We start from the raw sequence: 17,095 nt of genomic DNA, 5'->3' as shown, positions 1-17,095 counted from the left end.
AGCAGATTTTGTCACATAGTGAGTTCTTATCCCAAAAGCTGGGGTCTTTGGGTTTGTCAAACATTAGATTGCTAGTTATCGACTATTTTGTTCTGTGAACTTAACCTATTCCACTGATTTAGCTAGTCTACTTCTTAGCAATACCAAATGGTTTTGGTGACCGCTGCATTATAATATAGTTTTAGATCTGGTACAGCTAGGCTACCTTTATTTGATTTTTTTTTCCATTAGTTCCCTTGAAATTCTTGACCTTTTGTTCTTCCAGATGAATTTTGTTGTTATTTTTTCAGTAAAATAGTTTTTTGGGAGTCTGATTGGTATAGCACTAAATAAATAGATTAGGTAGTACTGTCATCTTTATTATATTCACTCGACCTATCTAAGAGCACTTAATATTTTCCAATTGTTTAGATATGACTTTATTTATGTGGGCACCTTCTTTTAAAAATAAAAAAAGTTCTTGGGAAGAAAAAATTGTGATCAGAAATAAGTTTCCAAGTAAGATATACACAATCCAAAACTTTCATGTAAAATGAGAAATATGAGGGAACCCCTACTTTTAAAATTCTGTATTAAAAGATTAGCCACAGGGCAACTAGGTGGCACAGTGGATAGAGCATCAGCCCTGATGTCAGGAGGACCTGAGTTCAAATCTGGTCTCAGACACTTAACACTTCCTAGCTATGTGACCCTGGGCAAGTCATTTAACCCCAACTGCTTCAGGAAAAAAAAATTACCCATTTGCCAGGTGGTGAGTGGTGCCATCCATGAAGAATACTACTACTGTCTTGTTCATTGCCTTAGCACAGTGCCTTATACATAGTAAGCAACTAAATAACTGTTTCTTGCACTGGAAGGCCTAATTATTCTGGCAGATGAATATTAAATCTACCATTTTGTTTTCTGGGGTAGTCCCAATCTTAGCTTATCTCTTACCCAGCACAAAGCAGGTATTGGGAATTTATTAGTATTCTAGTAAATGAAGAATTTACAATCACTTTCTGAAATATTTCTCCTTAGGCCTCAGCAAAACAGACAATAATTTATCCATGTACAAAAGTCATAATTGCTTGTAAAAACCCTAAGGAGGTCCTAATGATACCTATGTGCCAATGCATGTATATATGCACCCAGGAATGCATACACACACATTCTCTCTTTCTCTGTCTCTCTGTCTCTGTCTGTTTCTGTCTCTATCACTGTCTCTCTGTCTGTCTGTCTGTCTGTTTCTCTCTCTCTGTCACACACATACATACACACCAATAAATAATTCTCTAGAAACTGTAAACTAATCTCAAATAATCTTTCTCCCCATAATTCAGAGATCTATCTTTCCCTTGGGCCAAGTTTTGTCTGGGGTCCAAGTTACTAAATTGTTAACAATAATGAGTTGGATTAACAATTTTAACTCTACCCCAATATGAAGAATAGCAGAACAAGAAGACAGTTATTTGTGAAACTTATCTTAATGGAATAAACAATATGATTTGTCATCGTGGTCTTTAGAACAAAATTGTGGAAAATGCTTGTTTTAATTAACAACAGAACTACTTTGCAAAGAAAGATATTGCTCTAACATAATGGGAACTTAAATATCCTGTTCCAATGAAAACTTTCTTATTTATTTTGGTACGTCTATATCCAAAAGTTATTCTCTAAAGAAATTTCATCATCTTTAGAAAAAAGGAAACTAATTTGAGTGGGAGGAGATAACTAGAAGGAAGGGAATCTGTGGGATTAAACCTGGCAAAGTTTAAGGAAGAAGGAAAAATTAAGGCAAAAAGTGGTAACATGAGTCTGAGATGGCTTGAGGCTCTAGTGATTTCAAATTTTATCCTATTGTTCCTAAGTTCCCTTTTTCCCCTTTTTCCCTTCCCTTAACTAATTCTCAGCCCCACAGTAGTCCTCAATGAAGAGAATATTGTTTGTTGGCAAACTGGGACTTAAAATGTACTTCTTTAAAGAATGTCAGAATTCTGAAACCGTATCTTCACGTCATTGTATTTTGCTTCCCTACTCTCCATTTTGTTTTTCTTATATAAAGACCAAACAGAAACATAAGTAAAGATTGAGAACAAAATATAATCTGTTTCCTCATGCAAACATGCTGCATTAAATGAAACTTGTTTAAAATCCGCTATTATATCTAGTGTTATATATGGTTGGAGCATATTACACAAAGAGGACAATGGAAAAAAGAAAAATCCCATATTCTCCAAAATATTTAGAGGAGAATTTTTTTTCGTAGTAGCTAAGAACTAGAAATAAAAGTATATATCCATTAACTGAGGAAGAGCTAAAGAATTTGGTCTATAAATGTAATGGAATATCCTGTATGTTAGAAGTGATGAAAACTGAAAATTATAGAAAGACAAACACTATATGAACTGATGTAAGTAAGCAGAATCAGGAAAATACTGTTTTATTGTTGTAATAACAGCTAATCTTTAAACAGCACTTACTATGGGCCAGGACTATGCTGCATTCTTTATATATCTCTCATTTAATCCTCACAATAGTGTCCAAAGCTAGATTTGAACCAAGGTGTTTCTGATTCCAGGTGCAGCACTTTATTGCCTGAGCCACCAAGTTTCCAATTAAAAAAAAAAAAAAAAGCTGGATTTCAACTTAGATCTTCTGGATTCCAGGCTCGGTGCTCCATCCATTATGCCACCTAGATGTCTATAAAAAAAAAAAAAAAAAAAACAGTATACAAAATGACTACAACAACATGAATGTAAAGTTATAATTACTCAATTTATTTTACATTATTAAGATTTAATGCTGAGTTGTCATTTTTACCTGATCTACATGGAGAAAGAAAAATCTAATTTATTTTATATTTTTTTTTATTTTTTAATTTTTTTTTGCTGAGGCAATTGGGGTTAATGACTTGCCTAGGGTCAACCAGGAAGTGTTAAGTGTCTGAGGCCAGATTTGAACTCGGGTCCTCCTGACTTCAGAGCTAGTGCGCTATCACTACATAATCTAGCTGCTCCAATCTAATCATTTTTTGAAAAAAGGGAGGAATTCTGTTTTCAGAACTAAAATTCTTTTACAAATAATATTAACGATAATTGTATGGATATAGGTTTGTCTGAATTTGACTTGTGAATGTGTTGTTTTTTACAGCCTTACTGTTAGAAACCAAGAAGATGAAAGAGCAAGGAGGGCTTCCTATGAACTTAGAACAGAAGGACTTCCAACCTGTGAAGAAAGGTAAAAATCTAACATTTAGATAGGGTATATTACCGTTCCAGAAATAATCACAGGGATCTGATCCTGGTATACGAAAACTAGAAGTCATATTATTCCTTTTTTACCTTAAGTTTTTAAATTCAAATTTAGTTTATTTCCAGTTCCCAATTTTCTCTCCCTCTCTCATCACTGACTCAACCAACTGAGAAAGCAAGAAAAAAAAATACATTACAAAGATGTATACTCCAGTAAAACAAATTCTTGTATTAGCCATGTCCAAACCCCCTCTCCCTTAAAAAAAAAAAAAAAACCTTCAGTCTACACTCTGAATCCATCACTTCTCCATCTGCAGATAGCACATTTTATCATGGGTCCACTAAAAACTATTACTGGTTTTATTGCATTGGTAAATATTCCCAAGTTTTTAAAAGTTATTTTTCTTTACAGTATTGCTGTTATTGAATAAATTGTTTTCCTGCTTCTGTTCATTTCACTTTGCATCAGTACATAAAAGTCTGCTCAGGATTTTCTGAAATCATCCTCTTTATTATTTCTTACAGCACAATAATAACTTTATTATATTCTTATACCATAACTTGTTTAGACATTTGCCAATTGATGGGCATTCAGTTTCCAATTCAACAAGAAAAGGGCCCTTATATTTTCACATATATTAGTCCTTTTCCTCTTTGTTTGATATTTTTGATATATAGACATAGTACAGACATAGTTGGTATTGATGTGTCAAAGAATTTGTACAATTAATAGATCTTTGGATATAGTTCCAAATGGCTTTCCAAAACGACTGGACTAGTTTATGATTTCATCAGCTGGACTAGTTTATGATTCCATTGGTTGGGTTTGTTTATGATTCCATCAAAAGTACATTAATATATCCATTATCCCATAGTTCCTCCAGCTTTTGTCATTTTCATTTTCATCAACTTTGCCGATCTGAAAGGTAAAAGAGTAGTGTTCATGTTCATTTCTCTCATAATTGATAATTTAGAACATTTTTTCATATGAACATTTTTTCATTTCTTCCTCTGAAAATTATCTATTCATATCCTTTGACCATTTAACAATTAAGGAATGGATTTTATTCTTACAAATTACAATTCCCTATATATCTTAGAAATGAAATATTTTTAGAGTAAGCTTTTTGCAACAATCTCCCTACCCAATTTCAAATTTCTCTTCTAATTTTAGCTGTATTGTCTTGTTTAGCAGAAAGATTTTAATTTTATATAATCAAAATTGTCCATTTAATCTCATGTGAGCCCTCTATCTTTTGATTGGTAGTTCATCCTTCCTCTATCCAGAGATCTGACAAATAATTTTTTCCATGTTCCTCTAATTTGTTTATGGTGTGATCTTTTATTTCCAAATTGTGTGCACATTTGAAGCTTATCTTAACATAGAGTGAAATATTAATACCTAAATTTTGCCAAACTACTTTCTAGTTTTCTCAAATGTCTTTGTCAAATAATGAGGTGTTGTCCTAACTTTTAGGACCTTTGGGTTTATCTAGCATTGGAATAATGTGCTCATTTCCTTCTATAAATTTTTAGTATCTAATATATTGCATTGATCAATATATTTCTCACCCCAGTACAAATTATTTTAAAATAATGATTATACTTTTGTATTATGGTTTGAGTCTGGTATTGCCAAGCTCCTTCTCACTTTTTAAAAAAATTAATTCTCTTAATATTCTTGAACTTGTTCCTCCAAATAAATTTTATTATTATTTTTAAGTGTATAAAGTAATACTTGGGTAGTTTGGTTGGTATTGCACTGAATAAGTAAATTAATTTAGGCAGAATTATTTTTGAATTACATTGTTTTAGGCCAACCATAAGCAATTATACTTCTCTGATTATTTAGAGTTATATTTATATAAAGTTTTGTAGTTGTGTTCATATAGTTCCTATGTATATTTTGGCAAATAGACTCCAAAATATTTTACACTATAGTTATTTTGAATGGAATTTCACTTTCTATCTCTTCTAAGTTTTTTTAGTAATATCAGAAATGTTTGTGATTTTCATGAGTTTACTTTATAGCCTGAACTTTGAGTTTATTGTTTTAATAAGTTGTTTAGTTAATTCTTTGGTATTCACCAAATGAATCATCACCTCATCTACCAAAAATTAATGATTTTGTTTCCTCTTTGCTTGTGCTTATTTAATTTTTTTCTCCTATTGCTGAAGATAGCATTTCTAGTAGTAAGGGTGGTAACGGATATCCTTGCTTTATTTCTAATTTCAAGTGGAAAAGTCTCTAGCTTATCTCCATTACAAATAAAACAATGCTAGCTTCTAGTTTTAGGTAGATAGTATTCATCACTTTAAGGGAAATTCCACTTATTCCTATAATTTTTAGAGTTTTGACAGGAATGGACATCATCTCTTATCAAAAACTTTCTTTATCAATTGATATAATCATATAATTCTTGCTATTTTAATTATTTATGTTGTTAATTACATTCATGGTTTTCCTGATATTGAATCAGTCCTGCAATCTTATTGTAAATCCAGCTTGATGATAGTGTATTTAATCTTTATGACATTGTATAGCCTCCTTGCTAAGAATTTATTTAAATTTTTTGCACCAATAATTGTTAGGAACATTAGCCTATAGTTTTCTTTCAGTTTTGAATCTCTGATTTTGGAATAAAGACCATATTTGTATCATAACAGGAATTTTAACTCCATCTTTTCCTATTTTTTGATGCAATGTAGTAATAGTATTAGAATTAATTGTCTTTAAATTCACTTGAGAAATCCATCTAGTCCTGGAATTTTTGTCTTTGAAAGTTCATTTTTGGCATCTCAATTTTTCTTCCCTAGGGAATTTATTGAATGCAATTTTATGGCATGTTAGTCAGTAAAACATATATTCAGTATTTCTTTTCTTCTCCATTTGTTTAGGTTTTTATGCTTAAATACATGGTCATTTTTTATGAAGGTGCCATTCATAGTTGAAGTATATTCCTTTCAATTCTTATTCAATATTCTCCAAAGGGCTATCATATCTAACTATTCTAAAATTCTATTCTATTTCTTTTTTACTAATTTTTTGGGGGTAGACTTAATGTTGGTCTAAGAAGGGGTGAACTGAGGTTCTCCTTTTTAGTTTTGCTCTTTCTTTCTTCCTTTAATTCTCTTAATTTTTCCTTTAAGAATTCAAATACTGTATTATTTGGTACCTATTATGTTCAATATTGATATTAATTCATTATATATGGTATTCTTTAGCAAAGCATGGTTTCCATGTTAATTACTTTTAACTAGGTCTATTTTTTATTTTGTCTTGTCTATCATGATTTCTACCCCTCTCTCCCACACAGCCCCATCTTTTAAAAATTCAGCCAAAGCATAATAGATTCTGCTATAGCCTCTTATTTTAATTCTATATGCATCTTTCTTTTTAAACTATGTTTTTTGTAAACAATGTTTTATTGGATTCTGGTTTCTAATCCTCTTCTGTTTTATATATGAATTCATCCTATTCACTTTTTCAATTATGTCTTCCATATGTGTATTTCTCTTCATCCTATACTTTTTCTTCTTCTGTCTTCGCTGACCTTAAGAGATTATTTTGTTTCTGTCTAATTCTGCTCTTATTCTAACATCTAATTTTGCCTTCTCTCTTATTCCTTTTCTTCTCCTTTCCCTGTGGATGAAATGTTTTTCTGTTCCCAAGTCTGTGTGTATATGTGCATGTTTGCCCACATGTATTCTTTCCTCTTGTTACCAGTTCAGTTGAGTGAGGTTCACTTGTTACCTATTCTCCTCCACTCCCTCTTCCTTGTTGTATAGACTTCTACTTTCTCACCTAATTTGTGTGAGATAATTCCCCATTCTATCTCTCCCTTCCCCCTATCTCTCAGCATATTCCTATTCTCCACTCTTTCCATTCTTCTTTTAAGATCATCAAAACATAATAGAATCATTTTTTGGCCCTGAGTCTTATTAGACTCCTTATATAACTCCTAGTGATGATTTAACTTAGTTTATCTAGTCCTTTATAATTGCTCACTCATGTTTACCTTTTCATTCTTCTTTTTACTTCTATGTGTGTATGTCAAATTTTCTACTTAGTGCTGATATTTTCATTAGGAATTTTTAGAAGCCTTCCATTTCATTAAAGATCTATTTTTTATCCTGTATGATTGTTATTGTATGTATGATGTATGCTGTATGATGATGTGGTTTTGTTGGTTAAGTTATTCTTGGTTGTAAGCTATTTTATTTTATGGAATATCATATTCTAAGCTGTTTCAAAGTGATGATTTGCTAAATCACATGTCATCCTAACTATGGTTCCTGGGTACTTGAATTCTTCCTGACTCCTTGCAATAATTTTTTATTTGACCTAAGAGTTCTAGATTTTGGCTATAATATTCCTGAGAATTTTAATTTGGGAGCTTTCTTTCTGAAAGTAACTGGTGGATTCTTTCAATTTCTACTTTGCCTGTAGTTCTAAGAAATCCTGGTAATCCTATTTAATTTTATGTAACATAGAATTAAATGATAATTATTATGTATATTATATACATAATAATAAATGATAATATTTTTAAAATATTATGTCTAGGCTCTTTTTTTGGTCTGGTTTTCAGGACATTCAACGATTCTTAAGTTATCTCTTCTTGATCTATTTTCTACATCAGTTGTTTTTGCTATGAGGTACCTTACGTATTTTTTCCATTCTTTTGACTTTGCTTTATTATGTCTTCATGCCTCAAGTCATTAGTTTCTATTTGGTCAAGACTAATTTTCTATTTTTTTAGTCTTTTTTTATTATAGCTTTTTATTTACAAGACATATGCATGGGTAATTTTTCAACATTGACAATTGCAAAACCATTTGTTACAACTTTTTCCCGCCTTCCTCCCACCCCCTCCCCCAGATGGCAGGTTGACCAATACATGTTAAAGTATAAGTTAAATACAATATATGTATACATGTCCATACAGTTATTTTGCTGTACAAAAAGAATCAGACTTCAAAATAGTGTACAATTAGCCTGTGAAGGAAATCAAAAATGCAGGCGGACAAAAATAGAGGGATTGGGAATTCTATGTAGTGGTTCATAGTCATCTCCCAGAGTTCTTTCGCTGGGTGTAGTTGGTTCAATTCATTACTGCTCTATTGGAACTGATTTGGTTCACATTGTTGAAGAGGGCCACATCCATCAGAATTGATCATCATATAATGTTGTTGTTGAAGTATATAATGATCTCCTGGTCCTGTTCATGTAAGTCTCTCCAGGCCTTTCTGAAATCATCCTGTTGATCATTTCTTACCGAAAAATAATATTCCATAATATTCATATACCATAATTTATTCAGCTATTCTCCAATTGATGGACATCCACTCAGTTTCCAGTCACTACAAAAAGGGCTACCACAAACATTCTTGTATATATACAGGTCCCTTTCCCTTCTTTAAAATCTCTTTGGGATATAAACCCACTAGTAACACTGCTGGATCAAAGGGTATACACAGTTTGATACTTTTTGAGCATAGTTCCAAATTGTTCTCCAGAATGGCTGGATGTATTCACAATTCCACCAACAATGTATCAGTGTCCCTGTTTTCCCACATCCCCTCCAACATTCCACATTATCTTTCCCTGTCATTCTAGCCAATCTGACAGGTGTGTAGTAGTATCTCACAGTTGTCTTAATTTGCATTTCTCTGATTAATAATGACTTGGAGCATCTTTTCATATGGCTAGAAATAGTTTCAATTTCTTCTTTTGAGAATTAATTGTCTGTTCATATCCTTTGACCATTTATCAACTGGAGAATGTCAAGTCTAATTTTCAAGGATAAGGTTTTATACTTCTTATTCTGTTAATATTCTTTCACATATTTCTTCCATTGCTCTAATTTTTTTCTTATTTTTTTCCTATTCTCATCTGATTTTTTAAATCATTTTAAAAAAAACTTGTTTTGATTCTTTCAGGAATTCTTGTTGGACTTCTGTCCAAGCTACATTTTTTTTTTGAGGTTTTGTTTTTAGGTATTTTTGAAACATTCTCTTCTTATGGGTTTTTGTCTTGAGTGTCTATCACCATAATAGCTCTTTACAATATACTTTGCTTATTCATTCTTACAACATTCTGAAAAGCTTCCATACTTCTTAATATTGGACTTCTTTTGTTGTTAGTTCCAGGTTTTGTAAGTATACAAAACTTAAGAAAGTGGGTGAGGAGGAGATAGGGGAAGTCTGGTCTGAGCTTCTGTCCTCTTATATCCTACTGTTTTGACAACTTGGGCTAAGAGCCTGCAAGTTTTCAGTGTTACTAGAGTGATGTAGTCTGGAATGAAATTTGCTCACTGTTCTTCCTGGTCTAAGCACTGCAAGTTCTTGACCCAGGTTTGGGTTTGTTGGCTTGTTAGGCAGTTTCAAGTACGCTGCTTCTGGACTCAGCCACTATTAGCCTGCTGGAAGGTTCTGTGGATTCAGAACAATTGAACTGCAGGCTCCCTTCTGGTCTAGGATGCCTGTCCTGGTAATTCCACTGCAAGTTTATACCTGGACTACAAGCTAGAAACAATTCTTCACTCTGAAGTGAAGATCAGAGCCACATGGCTATTGTTTTCTTCCAGAATTTATTCCTTGTTCAATCTATAGCTAGGTCCTTATTAGCAACAATTCCTCTGGGACCATTCTCATCCTTTCTGCCCTGGATCTGTGACCCAGATCTGCATAGTGAACTGTAGAGCTACCAGATGGCACCTATGCTTTCACTCTGCACTAATTCAAGGACCCCTTAGGATCTCTTCCTTGCCCTATGACCTAGTCTCACTCTCTTTTAGCCCCTGGGGTGTGGATGCTCCACAATGTGCATTCCTGGCCAGATTGTCAGCAACATCTACAGACCTGTCTCCCCAAGTTGTCCTGGGCTGAAAAAAAGATTTGCTTTCCAAAAAAAATGACTTTTATGTCCCATTGTAGAAAATACTTTTTTTACTTAGCAACAAATTTATTTTGTCTTATCAAATGTAATAGTTAATTTATATAGTGCTTTACATCGATTCTTACAACAACCTTAGGTAAGATGCTATCACAGATAAGGAAAATAGGGTTAGAAGAAAAAAAGGAAAATTTAGAATCACACAGTTAGTATGTCTGAGGCAGGATTCAAAATCAGGGTTTCCTGACGAATAAATCCAACATTCTAACCACCAAATCTCTTAGCTGCCAAATCCCAACTATATGTAGTCTAAAATGTAAGTATGTTGAAGGAAAAAGTTTCAAGAAAACCATTAGAATGATGATTGTTGACAATTATGATTTCATATGCAAACAAAAGTAAATTGTTTCATATGAAACTAATATATTATTATCCTTTGTACTCTTGAATAAATGAAAATAGAATGAAAAAAAGTAGAAGTAACTAGAGTTTTATAACATACAAAACTACAAAATTCATTTTTCCTTTTTTGAAGGCAGTTGTTAATAGTCAAAATATCCATTTCCAAGGAATAATTCAACAACTTTGGATTGCAGACATTTTAGTCCTACCTAAACAATGCATTCAGATGCTTTGGAAATAACATATTGAAATGCATTAATTGCCCAAGGATGAGAGAAATATATATTAAATAGGCCTTTTCCTTCCTATGTACAAATATTTTCTTTCTGTTGGGGGAGATTGTTTTTAACAGTTGAATTAAAATAAACAATTATTAATTTCTCTTCCTCTCTACTTTTTGTTTTGTTTGTGTGTTGGGGTGGGATCTCTCCTAAGCCCCACACCTACTCTGGAAGAAGTGAATGCCTGGGCTCAATCATTTGACAAGTTAATGGTCACTCCAGCGGGAAGAAATATTTTCCGGGAGTTCCTCCGAACAGAATTCAGTGAAGAAAATATGCTATTTTGGATGGCCTGTGAAGAACTGAAACAGGAGGCTAACAAAAGTGTTATAGAAGAAAAGGCAAGACTGATTTATGAAGATTATATTTCCATTCTTTCTCCTAAAGAGGTAGGGGATAATTCTATTAGTTTAACTATTTCAAAGAGTCAACTTGATAATATAACTTTTTCCGACTGTTTAGATATGTATACTTTTCTTATTCTGACATTAGAGGTCTAATCCCACATTTCAATTCAGCATTCTGGAAGATATGTCCAACTTCTGTCTTTGAACCTGAGTAAACTCATTTTAACAGTTTCCTTCTTTCTTTTCTTCCCTCTTCCCTCTCTTTTTTCTCTTTGCCCTTCCTTGACCTTCCCAAGGATCCTATATAATCTTCAGACATACAGTGCTATTTAATCCCAAGGATCCTATATAATCTTCAGACAAACAGTGCTACTTAAAGGTTGGGAATCCATCCCAAGGAAAAAACTTTTGAATTTGCTTAAGAGATTAAAAAAAAAAAATCCACATCTGTCAGTGTACTTCGCCTCCCCTCAGGGACCTATATAGTTTTCCAGATTTATAGTAGAAGCCTGAGAGCTTCCCCAAAAGGGGAAAACATTTGAATTTACCATAAATCAATCCCTTTCTGCCATATAATAGCATAATCCATATTGGAGCGCAGCATCATAAGTTTTTCCTGTATTATGGCTTTGTTTCTTGTGAATCCTCAATTACTGCTCCAGTTGGATACAACTTGGCATTGTCTAAGAACTCTTTTTCTGTGTCTAGGGTCCTAAGTCTTAAAATTTCTTCACTTGGACAAAAACTCTAGAAAGGTAACATGAAATATACCACAAAAATTCCAAGTGAATAAATATGGCAGCAGAATTAGATTTATGCTTGGAGCTTGAGGTCAGAACTGGGAGCAACAGAAAGAAGTTGCAAATCAGCAAATTTAGGTGCTATGTACGGAAAAAAATCTTAACTAGATTACTCCAGAAGTTAAATGATCTACATCAGGAACTAAAGAGTCGCTACTTTGCTCTTCAAAGGCCAGATATATGATAATTTGTTAGATGTGTTTTAGAAGAAATTGGTGTTAACATATTGGTTGGGATATTAGAATTGGAGAACGCTTCAGAAATCATCAAATGCAATCCCCATCTCCATTTTGCAGATGGGAAAACTGAAGCAATGACCACAAGCCTTTGCCAAGTGTTCCTTCTGTTCGAGGCACTATATTATTTCCTGGGAATACAAATAACAAACAAACAAAAAAAAAAAAAAAAAACAAAGTTACTCACTCTCTGTTCTTAAGAAACTTATATTATAAGGAGAAATGACAACACATAATAGGGAGCTGTCAAGAAAGGAGGAAAAATGGTTAAGTCCAGAGTCAGGAGCAGAGCTGAGAAAGAAATGAAGAGAGCATGATTGTCTGGGGCACAGAGAGGGTCAGCGATTTGCCCAGTGAGGCAGATTTTGAACTCCTGAACTATTATTGTCTCTTCCACTACCATCTGTGGTGCCTAGGGAACTGGAAAGAAGTGGCTTCTTTTTGGCCATCTTAACTGGTTCTATTTCTATCTATGCCCACTTTTTTTTTAAAGGCCAAGTTTAATGATATAGCTTAGATGTATAATTAGCTTTACATATACTTGGTTCTCCTTAATATGGTGTCAGGAGGTCAGTTAGTACCTAGGGCAAGATAGTTTCACACCTAATTAAGATTTCATCAATGTTAGATCAAGGGTCTTCTCCCCATTATCCTCATTATGAATGAGGAGACCACCTTGCCCAGGAGATCTCAAACAAGGCCTTGATTGATTTCCAGGATATGTGCTTTATTATAATAATGACAATTCATATGTACATTGAATTTAACTCTTATAAAACATGTTTCTTACAAGCATATTGGCATAAGCATTATGAAAATTATTATCCTCATTGTTACAAATAAAGAAACTGAAGCTCAGAGAGATTACCTAATTCACTCATGCTCATACAACTAATAAGTGTGTGAGCCAGAATTCAAATCTATGAGCCATGACAACAAATACTTTCTACAATGCATTATAATACATAAAATCCACAGATCTCAAAGGGATCTCAGAGGTGACTTAATCTAAATCAAAGTAAACGAGAATCTCCTTTGCAGTATCCTAGATAAGTGGGAAAGTCTCTGCCAGAAGATCTTTCACAAAGAGCTCACTTTCTCTTACTACCCTTCTCATTCTTAGGCAAATCTGTTAAATTTCATCATGCACTGACCCCTTCACAATATGGCTCTGGTATCTTTTTCTAGGCTAATTACATGACTTTCATCAAACACTACAGACAAACTGACTTGTTCCCAGGACATGACATTCCATTCTATAATATCGCCACCTTTTACCTCCCTGCATTTGTGCTCTCCTCACCTCTTTCTCCCCTTAAAACGCATATCTGGCTTGAAGGCTCATCTCCCATTGCTCCTTTTTTCAAAAAGCTTTTCCTAATTTCACCTGATCTTAGTGTCCTTCTCAAATCATTATGCAGACACAAATATAACACATTTATACAAATATATTTATTTAAACATCATTTATATATTATGTTACATATGTATCTGTAATGCAGCATATGCTGGGTGTACACACACACAGGGGTGTTGTTCAGTCATTTCAGCCATATTTGACTCTGAGACCCCATTTGGGTTTTTATTTTTTGCAAAGATACTGAAATGGTTTGCCTTTTCCTTCTTCAAGTCATTTTACAGGTGAGGAAACTGAGGCAAACAGGATTTAATGATTTGCTCAGGGTCACATGACTAGTAAGTGTCTGAGGCTGGATGTGAAATCAGGTATTCCTGATTCCAGACCTGGTGCTCTATCTACTGCACCACCTAGCTGCCCTGTGCAATTTTTATATACATATATACATATAATATGCACATAAATATATATATATATGTATTTATATGCTCTACTTATTTAATTAACAATATATTGCACCCCTTTACTAAAATGTAATTCCTTGAGGGAAAGAATTGTTACACTCTCATGTTTATATTGCCAGCTTCTAACACACAATGGGTACTTAATAAATGCTGAACCACAGACCAGTTCCAATTGTTCAGTAATGAAGAGAGCCATCTACACCCAGGGAGAAGACTGTGGGAACTGAGTATAGACCACCACATAGTATTTTCACTCTTTCTGTTGTTTGCTTGCAATTTTGTTTTCCTTCTCAGGTTTTTTTTTTCTTTCTAGATCTGATTTTTCTTGTGCAACAAGATAACTGTATGGATTTGTATACATATATTAGATTTAACATGTATTTTAACATGTATTGGAATACCTGTCATCTAGGGGAGGGAATGGGGGGAAAGAGGAGAAAATTTGGAACAGAAGATTTTCAAGGGTGAGTGTTGAAAAATTACCCATGCATATGTTTTGTAAATAAAAAGCTATAATAAAAAAAAGAAATAAAAATAAATGCTGAACCCAAACCTACTTCCCTATAATTTTCACCCACTGGTTTTAACTCTGCCTTCTGGGACTATGTAGAACAAGTATAATCCCTTGTTCTACACAATCCTTCAAACACATGAAGAGAGCTATTATGTTCTCCTCTCCACCAACTCGATTTTTTCTTATACAAGTTCAACATTCCCAGTTCCTATGAAGAATACATGTATGGCTATTAAGTTCCTTTAACATAAATTTAACATTTAACATCCTTTAACATTTAACAAGTTCCATTAACATTGCTTTTGAGCCTCTTGGTGTTCTACCTAAATACCAGTGTGTCTCGGCTATTTATTGAAAAAAAGTATAGCCAAATGTGTTCCATGGTGACTATTTCTCTGAAATTGATCGTTTTTTAATAATAAAAACATCACTGAGTAACTTGAAGATGAAAGATAATTATATTTCTATATTTATTTTGCATATGAAATACAGTATATGCTTGTAATATTACTTTACAGATCTCCACTTATTGTTATAAATTTCTGGTGTTTCAGCACAGACCGACTAGAACTAGAAAAAGTGCTCATTTTATTTTTTTAAAGTTTTGGTTGTCACATGCTTTTGATAGATTTGGCTTGCCTATGTAGTGAAATATGGATGAGAGGAACATAGACTTGGAGCTAAAAGGGTCTTTAGAGGCCAAATCTAACTCCCCTATTTTAGAGAAATGAAACTGAAGCTGAAAGCTGAGTGAGTCTCACGGAGTTACACAGCTAGTAAGAGTATATCTGACTCTACACCAACCTGGGGAGAGAGCAACCTAATTATTAGTGCTCCAGAAAAATTTTCAAAGCCTTCAAAAGAAAGAAAATTTTGCCTCTTTATGTCAAAGATCTGTGATATCTCCTCTGCATAGCAACTCCCTCTACCAACATATCATAATCTATCTGTTACTTTCTAAGTATAAATTAAAAAGATTTCTGAGTCTCAGGTTAAACAACATAGTCAAATTCATGCTCACAAAGCTAGAAGTCAGGACCTCTAAAAAAATTAAGTTTTTCCAATTCCAAATGCAGCACTCAAACCACTTATATTTTCCTTTTGTTTTATTTTTAAGAAAATAACAAATGTCAGATATTGGAAATTCTTTACTTTTATTCCAAAAAGGGACTTGAAAATAGGAAAATAAAGTTGGTAAGATGGAGACAGAATAAGAAATGGAACAATTCAGAGTTTAATGTCAATATCATCTGTTTCTATTCACAGGTTAGCCTGGATTCCCGAGTAAGAGAAGTCATCAATAGGAACATGCTAGAGCCATCACAACATACATTTGATGATGCACAACTTCAAATTTATACCTTAATGCACAGAGACTCATATCCTCGATTTATGAACTCTGCTCTTTATAAGGATCTACTCCAGTCCTTATCTGAGAAATCCATTGAAGCATAGGATTTTCAACTGTATTTATTATTAACATTAACAAAAGCAACAACAATAAATTTGTAAGCCACATCTAAGGACAAGAGATTTAGAGATGATAGTATCTTTATCTGACTTAATACTCAGGCATATTTTAATAATGGACATTGTTTCCTTTGGCAGAGGGCTTTAAAGCCACAAACCAAAATATATTCACCAATCACCTTTAGTGATGTTTTGGAGCAATATGAAAAATATAGATTGTCCTTTTACAAAGATATTTTTATTCTTAAAATTATAGCAGCATGTTCTCAAAGGTAAAAGCCACCCTTATAGAAGATTTCCATTCTGATTTATTTGGTACAATCACTGAAAAAAAAAAAAAAAAAAGGTCAACATTTAGACTTTTTGTATGATTTATAAGAATGGCTAATTGTCATTCCAAAAAGAAAAGCTACTCAGTAGAAATCTGCTAAATCCATTTGTGCCACTACCACTGGGCACAAAATAGATTGAAATTCACATATTATAGGCATCCTTTAGTAGATATGTAAAGGAATTTGCTTCACACATATATGAATATACATATATATGTATATACAATATATGTAAGCAGCGTTCCCTTAATATAAAACAATCTCAAATGTGTGGGCAATAACATTGAAACACACTGCTTAAAAAATTCTTTTACTGAAAGAGTTACTGTTATTTTAAAATCAAGGTTTGGATAAAAAATGAATTAAGTTACTGAAGTATTCATGTTTACAAAAATGGTATCAACTGAGATTGCTTCCATTTTTACACTCCAAAAAATAAAGCACAAGAGTTTTAGCTCATTGTTTCTTTCTTTTCTCTTACATACATGTATATAGAGGGGAGAGAATTTGATTGAATGAAGTTATAAGTCTGTTACAGTCTCCTTACTTCTAGGTCTAGAAATTTACCCTTCCAGAGCACCAGCCTAGAACCAGAAAGATCTGAGTTCAGATCCAGTCTTAGAGACTTACAAGCAGTGTGATTTTGGGCAAGTCAATCACTTATCCCTGATTGCCTCCAAAAAAGCCAAACAAACGAAAGAAAACAAAACAAAATTACCCTACAAACCAATAAGGTTGACATAGCAAATGGGAATAATTCT

The 17,095-nt window shown here is 33.2% G+C and overlaps 1 protein-coding gene across 2 annotated transcripts in view; it reads left to right on the top strand.

The window, feature by feature from the left end:
* Positions 1 to 16,788, top strand: part of RGS20 (regulator of G protein signaling 20) — a 65,713-nt gene extending 48,925 nt beyond the window's left edge. For both annotated transcript variants that reach the window (XM_051970196.1, XM_051970195.1), the window contains exons 3-5: positions 3,133 to 3,219; positions 10,969 to 11,203; positions 15,799 to 16,788. In XM_051970196.1, the coding sequence (XP_051826156.1) occupies positions 3,133 to 3,219; positions 10,969 to 11,203; positions 15,799 to 15,987 (511 nt within the window). In that variant the 3' untranslated portion in view covers positions 15,988 to 16,788. The remainder of the gene's footprint in view (positions 1 to 3,132; positions 3,220 to 10,968; positions 11,204 to 15,798) is intronic.
* The last annotated feature ends 307 nt before the right edge of the window (positions 16,789 to 17,095 follow it).

This window comes from Antechinus flavipes, chromosome 1, assembly GCF_016432865.1.
Source record: "Antechinus flavipes isolate AdamAnt ecotype Samford, QLD, Australia chromosome 1, AdamAnt_v2, whole genome shotgun sequence".
Lineage (NCBI taxonomy): Eukaryota > Metazoa > Chordata > Mammalia > Dasyuromorphia > Dasyuridae > Antechinus > Antechinus flavipes.
This window is presented reverse-complemented; position numbering and strand designations above follow the sequence as displayed.